At 39.6% G+C, this 15585-nt stretch overlaps 1 protein-coding gene across 3 annotated transcripts in view; it reads right to left on the reverse strand.

The window, feature by feature from the left end:
* Window positions 1-15585, reverse strand: part of MSH3 (mutS homolog 3) — a 182661-nt gene that overhangs the window by 52708 nt on the left and 114368 nt on the right. For all 3 annotated transcript variants that reach the window (XM_027545706.1, XM_027545705.1, XM_027545707.1), the window contains exon 19: window positions 9608-9719. In XM_027545706.1, the coding sequence (XP_027401507.1) occupies window positions 9608-9719 (112 nt within the window). The remainder of the gene's footprint in view (window positions 1-9607; window positions 9720-15585) is intronic.

Genomic DNA, 15585 nt, shown 5'->3' on the forward strand with positions numbered 1-15585 from the left:
ATAGCGAGAAGAGATAAGAAAGCCATCCTCAGTGATCAATGCAAAGAAATACAGGAAAACAACAGAATGGGAAAGACTAGAGATCTCTTCAAGAAAATTAGAGATACCAAGGGAACATTTCATGCAAAGATGGGCTCAATAAAGGACACAAATGGTAGGGACCTAACAGAAGCAGAAGATATTAAGAAGAGATGGCAAGAATACACAGAAGAACTGTACAAAAAAGATCTTCATAACCCAGATAATCATGATGGTGTGATCACTGACCTAGAGCCAGACATCCTGGAATGTGAAGTCAAGTGGGCCTTAGAAAGCATCACTACGAACAAAGCTAGTGGAGGTGATGGAATTCCAGTTGAGCTATTTCAAACCCTGAAAGATGATGCTGTCAAAGTGCTGCACTCAATATGCCAGCAAATTTGGAAAACTCAGCAGTGGCCACAGGACTGGAAAAGGTCAGTTTTCATTCCAATCCCAAAAAGAGGCAATGCCAAAGAATGCTCAAACTACCGCACAATTGCATTCATCTCACACGCTAGTAAAGTAATGCTCAAAATTCTCCAAGCCAGGCTTCAGCAATATGAAACTGTGAACTTCCAGATGTTCAAGCTGGTTTTAGGAAAGGCAGAGGAACCAGAGATCAAACTACCAACATCCGCTGGATCATGGAAAAAGCAAGAGAGTTCCAGAAAAACATCTATTTCTGCTTTATTGACTATGCCAAAGCCTTTGATTGTGTGGATCACAATAAACTGTGGAAAATTCTGAAAGAGATGGGAATACCAGACCACCTGATCTGCCTCTTGAGAAATTTGTATGCAGGTCAGGAAGCAACAGTTAGAACTGGACATGGAACAACAGACTGGTTCCAAATAGGAAAAGGAGTACGTCAAGGCTGTATATTGTCACCCTGCTTATTTAACTTCTATGCAGAGTACATCATGAGAAACGCTGGGCTGGAAGAAGCACAAGCTGGAATCAAGATTGCTGGGAGAAATATCAACAAGCTCAGATATGCAGATGACACCACCCTTATGGCAGAAAGTGAAGAAGAACTAAAAAGCTCTTGATGAAAGTGAAAGTGGAGAGTGAAAAAGTTGGCTTAAAGCTCAACATTCAGAAAATGAAGATCATGGCATCTGGTCCCATCACTTCATGGGAAATAGATGGGGAAACAGTGGAAACAGTGTCAGACTTTATTTTTGGGGGCTCCAAAATCACTGCAGATGGTGACTGCAGCCATGAAATTAAAAGATGCTTACTCCTTGGCAGAAAAGCTCTGACCAACCTAGATAGCATATTGGAAAGCAGAGATATTACTTTGCCAACAAAGGTCCATCTAGTCAAGGCTATGGTTTTTCCCATGGTCCTGTATGGATGTGAGAGTTGGACTGTGAAGAAAGCTGAGCGCCGAAGAACTGACGCTTTTGAACTGTGGTGTTGGAGAAGACTCTTGAGAGTCCCTTGGACTGCAAGGAGATCCAACCAGTCCATTCTAAAGGAGATCAGCCCTGGGTATTCTTTGGAAGTAATGATGCTAAAGCTGAAACTTCAGTACTTTGGCCACCTCATGTGAAGAGTTGACTCACTGGAAAAGACTCTGATGCTGGGAGGGATTGGGAGCAGGAGGAGAAGGGGACGACAGAGGATGAGATGGCTGGATGGCATCACCAACTTGATGGACGTGAGTTTGAGTGAACTCCAGGAGTTGGTGATGGACAGGGAGGCCTGGCGTGCTGCAATTCATGGGGTCGCAGAGTTGGATAGGACTGAGCGACTGAACTGAACTGAACTGAAAGAGACTCTGAAACAAGGTCTATAAAAACAAAAGACAAAGAAAGGGCATTATATAATGACAAAGGAACCAATACAAGAAGAAGCTATAACACTCATTAATATTTTTGTACCTAATACAATACAGTGGTGTTGGAGAAGACTCTTGCGAGTCCCTTGGACTGCAGTCAATCCTAAAGGAAATCAACCCTGAATATTCATTGGAAGGACTGATGCTGAAGCTGAAACTCCAATACTTTGGCTACCTGATGTGAAGAACTGACTCACTGGAAAATACCCTGATCCTGGTAAAGATTGAAGGCGGGAGGACAAGGGGATGACAGAGGATGAGATGGCTGGATGGCATTACCTACTCAATGGGTATGAGTTTGAACAAGCTCTGGGAGATGGTGGAGGACAGATAAGACTGTCCTGCTCTGGGCTGTGGGTTTCCCTTAGGTTACACAGATACACAGGGTTCCAGCACTTCCTGGGAATCTTCCTGCTTTGCATTTGACTAACTCTCCTCCTCAGAAATTTAGAAGGCACCAACTATATCTTCCCCTTTTTCCTTCCCAATGTTTATATTATTTATATTTTTTAAAAAACACAAACAAAAACCCCCACCTTTGATTTCTATCAAAAATCCATCCATTACATGAACAACAAGGATCTACTGTATAGCACATGGAACTCTGCTCAATGTTATGTGGCAGCCTGGATGGGAGGGGACTTTGGAAGAGAACTGATACATGTATATGAATGGCTGAATCCCTTTGCTGTGTCCACCTAAAACTATCAGAACACTGTTTGTTAATCAGCTACACCCCGATACAAAATAAAGAGTTTAAAAAAATCCATCCATTACAAAGTCATTTGGCTTAAAATGCAGAAAACTCCTGAGATTACAGCAGGTTATGGTGGAGTTTCCCAAGTAGTACTGAGACAGGCTGGGGTCTGGGATCTGGGATACTTTGCTATAGTGCTTACATCTGGACAAATATCTCTTTGAGTGTTATATTCTGTTAAATACAAAGAAACTATAAGGGACCATAAATAACTGCATACATATACTGCTGCTGCTAAGTCGCTTCAGTCGTGTCCGACTCTGTGCGACCCCACAGACGGCAGCCCACCAGGCTCCCCCATCCCTGGGATTCTCCAGGCAAGAACACTGGAGTGGGTTGCCATTTCCTTCTCCAATGCATGAAAGTGAAAAGTGAAAGTGAAGTCGCTCAGTCGTGTCCGACTCTTCGCGACCCCATGGACTGCAGCCTACCAGGCTCCTCCGTCCATGGGATTTTCCAGGTAAGAGTACTGGATTGGGTTGCCAGTGCCTTCTCCAACTGCCCATACAGTTGGGGAAAATTATGGACAATAACATACAAAGAGACCAAGAATCCAACTGCCACTTCTGAAGGCCAGGAGCAAAACAAGTGTACTTTGCATGCCTCCTGCATACAACACCAACAAAGGGGTGGGCAAACCACCTAAGCTCCCCCTCTGGCTTGACCCTGGACACAGCCCTACACTCACCCCATATACGGAACCAGCTCAGCTCCCTTGAGCAAGCAAGGGAAACTGCTGCTTTTTATCACTCTCCACTGCCGCTGCAGGGGCTCCAATAAAGCCATGCCTGGCCTCTTAACAATTTCTCTCGATTAAGGAGTCCAAGAACCCTGGTTGGTAGCAGTATGTCTTGGCATACTGCGTCTTGGACTGCCTCAAAGGTTACAGGTGTTCTAAAATGTTGACCCTCAAAGTGGCAGGCGGGGCTGGGGCGGTCAGAGCCCTTGGGCCAACCTCATTTTGCTCTGAGCAACCTTTTCCTCCAGGGTACCAGCACTGTAATCCTTTTCTTGCTGTGCTGTGAAGTGAAAAGGGTTGGAAAGCACTGGCTTGCCTTAGAATGCATGTTTTGGGAAACAGGTCATGACTATTTGACTTTAGAAACCCCCAGCAAGTTGATTCACCTTTCTGAGCCTTGGTTTACTCCCAAGTATGAAGAGGTAGTCACACCAAATGATCCCTAATATCCCTTCTAGTTCTTCAGTATAATTACTGTATGAATTGTGAACTCCTAATATGATAGCTTGAAAAATAACATTTTGTGAAGGAAAAAAAGCACAAATTTAAAGTAAGACTTGGTGACTGCTCAAAACTTCAAACCTTTTTTATTTAACAAATCTGATTGGATATGCCAGAGAACTGCGACTGACAGTATGATTACAGCTAAAGAGGAGAAGCAAAGCCCCTGTTCTCTTTAAGCTTGTAAGCCACTGGCAACCACAAACCCAAAAAAAGGCAATTACAATTCAGTGGGATAAATACTAAACTAGGGAGAAATATAGAGTGTTGCGGGCATATGACAGGGGGCACCCATCCCAGCTTCGGGAGGGAAGCCTTAGTCAGGATGAGACACCAAGACCACACTTAAAGAACAAGCAGGAGCTGGAGGGTGGACGGGGTGCGACGTGGGTGTGTGGGAGGTGCGTGTGGACGGTGCGGGGGAAGATGACATTCTAGGCTGAGGGAAGACCATCTGCCAAGTCCTAGAGGAGCAGTAGCTTTGGGAGCTGCACGGCTGGAATTTTCAGCATTAATTCAAATGAGGGAGTGATATGACAGGTTAGGAAAAGCCCTGTGGCTGCAGAGTGGAGAATAAACTGGAGGTGGGCAGATCCAGTGGCTGCTAAGTCTACAAATACTCAGATTATGTAAGGAGTCGGGGAAGGGAACCAAAAAAAGAGGGTTTAAAAGTGTATTCCTTTCAATTATGCTTGCAGAAGTCAAACAAGGTTTCCTAGAAGATGAAGCAGAGCGAGGTCTTAAAGGCTAAAAAGAAATATACAATAGCTCCTTAAAAAAAATTTTTTTGTATTTTTATCTTTTTGATGTTCAGATGAAACAATAACTAAAAGCTAAACATTAGGTAGGGATATATTTAAAAGATACTTGAAAAGTTCTCTTCATTTAAACCCACTTTCAATGAAATTACTCCTTTCATGTCAATGCTTGAGAAGGCTTTTTCCTCAGCCTTCTTTACATGTTTATACAATCTCCCTGAGCGACAGACCCAGAATCTAAACTCCCTGAACATGCATCATGATCTCTGTTAAATCCCTAACTCCATCTCAGCCCTCTCTCCTGGCTTTTATATCCACCTTCACATTGGGATCTCCACCAAACGTCCCCCAAGTACCCCACAGTTCCTTACTACTTGATTCTTTGCTAATACTCCTCCAGGAAACTCAATATAGCAGTTTAAAAAAATGTTATTTTGTTTACTGACCATTTGGATATCCTTTACTTTGTTTCGCCTGTTCAAGTCTGTTGCAATTTTTCTACTGGATAGTCCATTAGGTCCCTCATAGCCTTTAAAAATAGTCTATTGGTGTTAATTTAATTGGATCAATTTCTCACCAGATTAGAGATATTATATCTCTTCTTTGTGAGCCTAAATTCAAGCACAATATTGACACAAAGTAGTTGTATTAAAATCTATAAGAATAAAATATTCATAAAACAGTGCTAGCAAAAAATTTGTAAATCAATGCAAGATTGTGAAATGTGAAAAAATGAGTATTCTTCAATTATACACATACACATATATTATTTTTCAGATTATTTTCCATTATAGGTTATTACAAGATATTGACTATAGCTCCCAGTGCTATATGGCAAACCTTTGTTGAGTGTTGGGTAACCAAAAAATGAGTATTCTTAAAACTGGTTGAGGAAAAGTGGGCAGTAACTTGGCTCGTTTAGACACTTTATAATGAGTTCATATAATACAGATCCAGAAAAGTACACTCATAATTACATGTACAAAAGACCATTTCTGAAAATTACATGACTGTCAAAAGCAATAATGCCATTTGACTTTCAGGAAATTATTTTCAGAGTATATTTTATAATTAACACTTATAAAATATTTAAAATTGAGTTTTACATAGTAAGTTCTTCTTCAACACTATCCCTATATAGAAATTTATACCCTGCAAAAAAGACTGTACTTCGCCATAGCAACAGTTCTATATCAACTCCTACTCAAGTTAGAAAAAGCATATGTAAAAGAAATGAATATTCTGGAATATTCTGAAGTGCTTGCTGGAATAAATCGCTCCATTTATTTTGTAAAAATTTAAATACAAGAGTTCAACGTTTCTTTAAAACATCCCTGTCATTAGGCTAATTTAGTTTCTCAAATTTTGCTGTTTTAAATAGTGTAATACATTACTTAAAAGAAAGGAGGGGAATGAAAAGGAAATAAAAATTCAGTGTCAAGAATAACATACTTGAGATCAAGTTGACGGGTGTTTAGGGACATAATAATAGGATATGATATTTCAAGTGATTTATAAGTAAACCAAGGAACTAAGTGGAACAGCTGTATTATTTTCTCAAGAAAAGCTATACCTTACTAGTATGGACACTGAAAAAGGAATTCTTACATTCACAGAGACTTCCTGTGAAAGACAATAAATACATGAGTGCCTGTTAACTTGGTTTGATAAATTAAGCAACTCACAAATTCTCTAAGGAGAATAAACATGTTTACAGACATCAGAGATCTAGTTATGTACTACTCCAAGTTTTTGTATGATACTGCCAGCTAAAAATTGCCACCTTCCATCTGCCTCTATAAGGACTAAGTCATGAACCGCTGCAGCCACTGTTCTCCAACACACCCTGAAAGGAGTTCAGGGTGGAGATCAGGAATCAGGCACTCTGGGCTTTGGGAAAAACTGGCAGACCAGGTCTTTGGATAGTTAGCTTATTTGCCGGAGAAGATTTTGAGCCCAATTGTTGCATCTCCTCATATCTAGAAAAGCACTAAAGTGACATCTGCTCCTTGTGACTAGCAGTAAGCATCTGCCAAAATGTGTGCTTAGCTGCACGTACCCCACTTCCCTAAAATCATACGTAACAATGGCCTTCCGCCCATGTCTCTGGAGCATGGCTATCTGAAACGCTACCTCCTGGGCTACAGTCCTCATTCTGCCCCACATAAAACTTAATGCACAGCTCTCATGCTGTGCATTTTTTTCTGTCAGCAATATCAAAAATGTATTATGAAACTAGATATAACTCAAAGTATTTCCTTTTACTTGCCCCACCCTTGTGTCAATCAAATTTAGCAGGCTCACATCTTTGTCACCCTTGCTCACGGCCCAAGATGGAATATTCTGTGATATTCCCAACTGCCTTGCCCTCCTGGGTTTCCTTTGTGTGACCCAATTTCCAACTGATTCCCTACATTTCAATTTTCTCACTGTCCTCTGAAAAATTCCCCAAGACTTCTATGTTTCTAACCTCCTTGCTTAACATTTCCTTCACACATTGACTTGAGCTGAAAGCTGGCTGTTACTCCCCTGCGGTTCTCTCATTTCAAGGATGAGCTTTTTGTATCTCAGGGTTCAAAGGTTCTCCCATATCTGTTTCTTTAGGGCCTTACCATCTCTACTTGTCTGCACCACAGGCATCTACATGTACCTCCAGCTCATCAAGTCTCCATCTTGTGGAATCTCTGACAGCTGGACCACCTTCGCATTCCACTACAAATTAAGTTGTTTGGACAATTTCAACACGCCTATGGATGCCTTTTTCTCAAAAGCTGTTCCTCAATCTACTCATCTCCAAAGGCCTCCTCCACTTCTGCTCACCTTCCATGTCCATCCTTGGGCAAAGACCTCCTCCACTTCTGCTCACCTTCCATGGCCATCCCTAGGATCTTTCTGTCACCCAGCACACTGCCTCTGGAATCTGGAAGTCATGAACCTAATTTTCCGATACAACCTCCCTCACTTAGTGACTCCTTCCATGTTAATTCTTTCATCTAATCACCAGATAATTTCACTGTGTTGACAGAGACTCCCTCCTTGATCAAATGCTAGTCAGGCTCCTCTGAGCCCACTTGGTCCCAACCTTGGCCTATAACAGCTGCAACCCTCTCAGCACAAATGATTTCATTCCCTCCCCACTAAGAGACCAGAACAAAAGCCAGCATATAGTTTCTATTTAACAGCTCAAGGCCACAATCTTGGGATGATCCCAGTCCCCATTAAAGTCCCTGCTTACAAAAGCACACAATGCCAGGAAAGAATTTGTATTTGTTCCAGCCAAAACCTAGTGAAAGATAGACATCAAACCTACCTACTTTTTGAGCAATTACTTCAGAAATCTTGTGGTTATAAATCCTTTCTCTAACTCCTTTAAGAGGTAAGTCTTCCACCACTTAAAAATGTGTGTGGAGCCTCTCTTTGAAATGCAAACATCCATGGAGATAACTCTCACTGTTCTTCTCAGTCCCCATGGAAGGGGATCAGCAACAGTTGCCAGTTATGAAACCCAGAAGGGTTTCATATTAACCAACCCCTTTTCTCAATTTTTCTATTTCCACTTCCTTGAACCCGCCCATGCCCAGCCCTCCTCCCTACTTGCTCATTCTTACTTTAAGACACCTAGTCATCTCTGAAAGGGCGGCAGAGGATGAGATGGTTAGATGGCAACACTGACTCAATGGACATGAATTTGAGCAAACTCTGGGACATAGTGGAGGACAGAGGAGCCTGGTGTGCTACAGTCCGTGGGGCGGCAAAGAGTCGGACACGAGTTAGTGACTGAACAAACAAAAACATCTCTGCACAAACTATACTCAGTTCAAGCTAGACTCTCTTTCCTATGCAACAATACTACTGAGTAAAATTACCCTTATCACCTGAATTAGTGCATGGCTCGGTTTATCATGGACAATGTAACTCGGTGTAACAAACACACAAACACAAGTTTACTTTTTTCTGCTTTCTGTTTAAAAGAGGTTTAAACACTCTTTTCTTAGCATTCTCAATTCTTTAGGAAAAACAACAACAACAAAAAAAACCTTTAAACTCCTTAATACGCCTTTAAACAAATTGGCCTCTTCCTTATTTCTAACACTTTTTTCTTTATATTCTATGCCCCAACCTTACGCAACATCTTTCAGTTCCCTGAACCCACCAGTGCTGCTTCACCCCCAGACTCTATCACCCTGACTCCTGCCCTGGAATACTCGTCTCCACTTCCCTGGTGTGCACTGACTCACTCTCTCTTCAGTCAGTATCTTGTCCCTGGGAAACCTTCCCAAACACTCTCTCTAACTCTGGGTTACGTCAGTCTGCTACATGCTCTATGACCCTGGTCTCCTGAATCCTGGCCTGACCTAGCCACGTTAGAGTAATCTATCTTCCCTGCTAGACCACAAGCTCTCTGCAGGCCGGCGTACTCCTGTCTTGCTTTCCACTGTCTGTCCTAAAACTCTGTTTCACTACCTGGTGCTAAATAGGTACTCAGTAAGTACGTGTTAGATGAATAAATACTGTAAATCATTAATGTTCTATAAGAGAACCCTAGTCCTTATGACAAAAATTCTTTTTTTTAATGATAAAAATTCTTATCACTGAAATCACCTGAAGCATCTGTGATCCTTTCACAAAACATCTGAAAACAGACCACAAGACAAAGCCTATACTATACACCAACAGGAATTTGCAAAACCATCGTGTGATTCCTCTCCATTAGCACCTGTGGGCATTTAAAAATATAAAATATTTTTGCTCTGGGTTACCAGCTAATTAAGGCTAATCTTTTAGTTGCTAAATTGTTCCCTGTATGGATAATTGGAAATAGCACTGACTCCATATTTGGTGTTGAGTATAAAACTATAGCCATGGATTAGTTGACTTAAAGCCAAAGGCAAAACTTGGGTAAATTTTTTAAAACATCGTATGGTATTTAAAAGTTCGAGATCAATGTTATCATCTTCATCCTTTTTTTGTCATGATGTGGTACTTACTGACAAATCTGTACTATTGGGAACAAACTGGTCCTGCTCTCCCAGCAGCACATCAATCACAGGGTGCCGGCCATTTTTTATTAGGATTTTCCTTTCTTCTTGTAGAGTTGGTCTGCGAGAAGAGACATATTTCAATTGACAAAGCAAGGAAAGAGACTTTTAAAAAAATCTCAAAAAGCATGAAGATTTTTATGGACAGTCTGTCAGACACACAACCAAACCTTAAACATGGACTTTAAGAACATATGCTCAGGACAAGGCTGAGTATAAAAGTTTAAACTCAACTGTAGAATCAGAATTGGAAAGACAACTATAATTACAGTGCTCTGAAGCACAAACTTTAGAAGAGTCTTATGATGGCTCTGTAACTAAGATCTCCCTTATAAGATCCTTTTTTTCTTTTTCTACTACTCTCTAAGATATATTCATCAAAAAAAAATACAGTTCTGATTATTGCTACTTAAAATATTTTTAGCAATAAACAAAATTTTAAAAATCATGCAAAATTATTTCTAGATTATTACATTAATATAAATTGTATGTTGGACTTGGGGACAGAATGACCTAAAATTTTCACATTCTGTTTAATTAAAACATCTTTCTATGGTCTTTAATATCTTTTAGTTTTTTTGATATAAAAAATGTTTATCTGCCTTGTTTTTTTTTAAGGTTTTCTATTTCTGCTTTTACTGATAGCTTCATCAGTTTATCCAAGCTCTCTGAGCACCAGCCTTCTCTCAGTTTCCTCCCCAGAGGTTACCACTGGGAGCAGTTTGGCGTCTACCTTTTCCAGTTTGGTGTCTACCTTTCCCAACGTTCTTCTATGCATTTAAGTTTCCATAAACTCATTGTATTGCTTTCTGATTTCTTCTTTAAAAATAAACAAACAACAACAACAAAAACCAAGAATCATACTGTAATTCATCATTCCACAACTACTTTCCCCCCCTTAATATGCCTTGATACCTATAAAAGGTAGACTTCACCATTTACCATGTGGGTCCAATGGACTCTGTCATTTTATGTCTTTAAATCTTTCTAAGTCGTTTTATAAGTACGATGTAGAATTGAGAAAAACAATAATAGTGAGAGGAAAAAGGCATGACAACTAGTAAGAATCCAAACAGCAAATTTCAAATTTTTATTCCATATTTTCCAGGTTTTTAAAGCACATATAGGGCCTCCCTGGTGGCTCAGTGGTAAAGAATCCACCTGCCAATGCAGGAGACCCAGGTTCAAACCCTGGCTCAGGAAGATCCCCTGGACAAGGAAATGGCAACCCCATTCCAGTACTCTTGCATGGGAAATCCCACGGACAGAGGAACCTGGCAGCTACAATCCATGCAGTTGCAGAAGAGTTAGACACAACTTAGTGACTAAATAACAGGCATATCCACCTGGAAAGGGCAACACACTATGAATCTAAGTGTGCATCAGCTGTCATGCAGGCACACGGACGATGTTCACTTATAAACACTAATTCTAAAGTTCAATACAGTTCTAATAGGTTCTAGCTTATCCTTATTTCTGGTTCTTCTCCCACTTGCGACGAAAATGCAATGTTTGAAGAACTTTTTGAAATCTTTTAAAGCTTATAATTTTCATAAAGAGAAGATAGCTATCTTCTTTGCTTCATAATTACAAAACATTTTCATACCTACATTTATAAAGACAATTCGAATAATCAGTCAAATGAGTACTTTTATTTTATATCATCTATTTTCTTTCACTCTCCTGCTTCAGCATCTATCCCCAAGCAAACAGTATCAAGTAAATTTCAGGGCACAAATATCATAAAAGACTACTCACGTATGTGTTTTTAGCAAATCACGTTGGTTCCAATTCTTGTCACTAAGTACTGCATGATGGATGCATCTTTTGGAATAACACACTGGATAAGAATACTCCATTTCACTTTGCCCTCACAAATATATTATTCACACACACCTAAGACATATTATTTGCACACTCATAATCTGAGATTTTGTTTTATACAAGAAATTTCACTACTATCATTAGTATATAGAGCACTGCTATCCTTCTGTTCACATCCATCTTTAGAATAATCTAATAATGAAATGAAATGTCTTCTGTCAGTTTTTTTCTTTTTGCTATTATGAGGGAAAAGAAAAATTCTGAATTCTCAACTGTATTCACTTAAAGTCAGAAACAAACTACAACCGTGGCATCGCCAGTCTACTTTAATCTCTTCTTGAAAGATGATGTGACTGGCGAACACAATGAGAAAAATGAAGAATGATACGACAGTGACTTCCATCTCATTTCTGTATTTCCCGCTTCCTTCTTATTTTAGATTTTTACAGCCTGCTGGGAAATACTGATAAACAGTGATGAAATGATTCCTATCATGATGAGATAGTAAGGCACTCCAGACAAAAGCAAGATAAACATTATTAAAGATCTCAAAATGCATTTTAGATTTATAAAAGGGTCCAATGGGCCCATCTGGTGAATATAAGACTGAATACATTTTATTCTCCTTTTAAAAAAAAAGTAAATTTTCTCTTTGTTCTTTATAAAACCTTTAAAAAACTCCAAAGCTGAAAATAGGTCCAGTAAACCCTGATGGTATGGAATACTGAAGATGAAGGATTATTCCTTGGAGGCATTCTTTCAAAGCTGCTGAACAGCAAGTTAGCTATCTCCACTACTGAACATTCAGACTGTCTAGACTTTCAATGTTATAAACAATACTCCAATGAACAACCATATATACACATTCACGTAAATATTTTCAAGTGTTTCTCTAAGCCAGAGGAAATGCTTGAAGTGGAATTTCCAAATCATGGGACATGCATATTTTTAAATGCATGTTAAAATTAAAATGGCTTTTAATTAAAACTCAGGCCCGTTAACTCAGTGATGCCATTCAACCATCTCATCCTCTGTCATCCCCTTCTCCTCCTACCTTCAGTTTTTCCCAGCATCAGGGTCTTTTCTAATGACTCAGTTCTTCATATCAGGTGGCCCCAGTATTGGAGTTTCGGCTTCAACATCAGTCCTTACAATGAATATTCAGGACTGATTTCCTTGAGAATGGACTGGCTGGATTTCCCTACAGTCCAAGGCACTCTCAAGAGTCTTCTCCAACACCACAGTTCAAAAGCATCAGTTCTTCAGTACTCAGCTTTCTTTACAGTCCAACTCTCACTATAGTCCACATATAGTTGGACTATATGTGTCTCACACATATATGACTACTGGAAAAACCATACATTTGACTAGACAGACCTTTATTGGCAAAGTAATGTCTCTGCTTTTTAATATGCTATCTAGGTTGGTCATAACTTTTCTTCCAAGGAGCAACTGTCTTTTAATTTCATGGCTGCAGTCACCATCTGCAGTGATTTTGGAGCCCCCAAAAATAAATTCTGTCACTGCTTCCACTGTTTCTCCATCTATTTGCCATGAAGTGATGGGGCCAGATGCCGTGATCTTAGTTTTCTGAATGTTGAGCTTTAAGCCAACTTGTTCACTCTACTCTTTCACTTTCATCAAGAGGCTCTTTAGCTCTTCTTTGCTTTCTGCCATAAGGGTGGTGTCATCTGCGTATCTGAGGTTATTGATATTTTTCCCCGCAATCTTGATTCCAGCTTGTGCTTCATCCAGCCCGGCATTTTACATAATGTACTCTGCATAGAAGTTAAATAAGCAGGGTGACAACATACAGCCTTGACGTACTCCTTTCCCGATTTGGAACCAATCTGTTGTTCCATGTCGAGTTCTAACTGTTGCTTCTTGACCTGCAAACAGATTTTTCTCAAGAAGCAGGTCAGGTGGTCTGGTATTCCCATCTCTTTCAGAATTGTCTACAGTTTGTTGTGATCTACACAAAGGCTTTGGCATAGTCAATAAAGCAGAAGTAGATGTTTCTCTGGAACTCTCTTGCTTTTTTGATGATCCAATGTGGCAATGTGATTGTTCCTCTGCCTTTTCTAAACACAGCTTGAACATCTGGAAGTTCACAGTTCATGTACTGCTGAAGCCTGGCTTGGAGAATTTTGAGCATTACTAGTCTGTGAGATGAGTGCAATTGTGCGGTAGTTTGAGCATTCTTTGGCATTGCCTTTCTTTGGGATTGGAATGAAAACTGACCTTTTCCAGTCCTGTGGTCTCTGCTGAGTTTTCCAAGTTTGCTGGCACATTGAGTGCAGCTCTTTCACAGCATCATCTTCTAGGATTTGAAATAGCTCAACTGGAATTCCATCAATTCCACTTGCTTTGTTCATAGTGATGTTTCTAAGGCCTGCTTGACTTGGCATTCCAGGATGTCTGGCTCTAGGTGAGTGATCATACCATCGTGATATCCGAGTCATGAAGATCTTTTTTGTATAGTTCTTCTGTGTATTCTTGCCACCTCTTCTTTATATCTTCTGCTTCTGTTAGGTCCATACCATTTCTGTCCTTTACTGTGCCCATCTTTGCATGAAATATCCCCTTGGTATCTCTAATTTTCTTGAAGAGATCTCTAGTCTTTTCCTCTATTCTATTTCCTCTATTCCTCTATTCTATTGTTTTCCTCTATTTCTTTACACTAATCACTGAGGAAGGCTTTCTTATTTCTCCTTACTATTCTTTGGAACTCTGCATTCAAATGGGTAAATCTTTCCTTTTCTCCTTTGCCCTTAGCTTCTCTTCTTTTCTCAGCTATTTCTAAGGCCTCCTCAGACAACCATTTTGCCTTTTTGCATTTCTTTTCTTGGAGATGGTCTTGATCACTACCTCCTGTACAATGTCATGAACCTCCATCCATAGTTCTTCAGGCACTCCATCAGATCCAATCCCTTGAATCTATTTGTCACTTCCACTGTATAATCATAAGGGATCTGATTTAGGTCATACCTGAGTGGTCCCTGCTTTCTTCAATTTAAGTTTGAACTTTGCAATAAGGCGTTCATGATCTGAGCCACAGTCAGCTCTCAGTCTTGTTTTGCTGACTGTATGAGAGCTTCTCCAATCTGATTTCACTACTGACCATCTGGTGATGTTCAGGTGTAGAGTCTTGTGTTGTTGGAAGAGGGTGTCTGCTATGTCCAGTGTGTTTTCTTGGCAAAATTCTATTAGTCTTTGCCCTGCTTCATTTTGCACTCCAAGGCCAAAACATACCCTTACCTATTAGTAAATTCGGTATTATCAAACTTTCTAATTTTAACAGTGTGATCTCATTGTCTAAATATGCACTCACTGCTTCATCAGGTTGATGTCTCTTCATCAATTTCTTGACCCCTTTTCTTTTTCATCTTAATATCCTATCAGTGATCTCGAGTTTTTAGACTCAGACCTTTCACATATAAGCACATTTCTGAACGTACTCATAACACCAAGAAATAATACTTTCCTGAATGCTTGAATTCTTCTTAAATATATCCGACTAACAAAACCCCGAGAGTATACACTCACATCTCTAAAAGAAAGTTACTAAAGTATCTTCCAAGTAAACAATTTGAAATCACCTTTTGAAAAGGGACATTTAAAGTTACAAGAAAATGACACTTTTTAAATTTTAGAGTATAATTTTAAAACAGAATTTTTATCTATATAGGTTACAAATATACCGTAAAGAAAAAAAGATGGTACCAACTATAAGTTATATCAGTTTTAAAATTCTAAGTGCTCTGCCAAGTGAAATCAACATATCATATTCATGACACTGATCTGACTTCCCAGAAAGGTTTTCACTTTAAAACAAAAATCTGAGTGGTTTGTTCTGCTCTAAAATCTACAATGACTTACTCTGTTGCTTTCAAAACTACATAATGAGAAAACACTTCCTGGTACAGTATGAAGCGAATGATTATTCAGAGACCTGAGAAGATTTATTAGGATGGGACAGTGATAGCAGAAAGATATGAAATGTTGATAGCATTTAGTGGCACTGAAGAGAAAGAACTGAGAAAATCTGGATGCTGCCTGAAAAGAACGAAACACTAAACTTAAACAAATTCACCTATTTTATA

This window comes from Bos indicus x Bos taurus, chromosome 7 (assembly GCF_003369695.1).
Source record: "Bos indicus x Bos taurus breed Angus x Brahman F1 hybrid chromosome 7, Bos_hybrid_MaternalHap_v2.0, whole genome shotgun sequence".
NCBI lineage: Eukaryota > Metazoa > Chordata > Mammalia > Artiodactyla > Bovidae > Bos > Bos indicus x Bos taurus.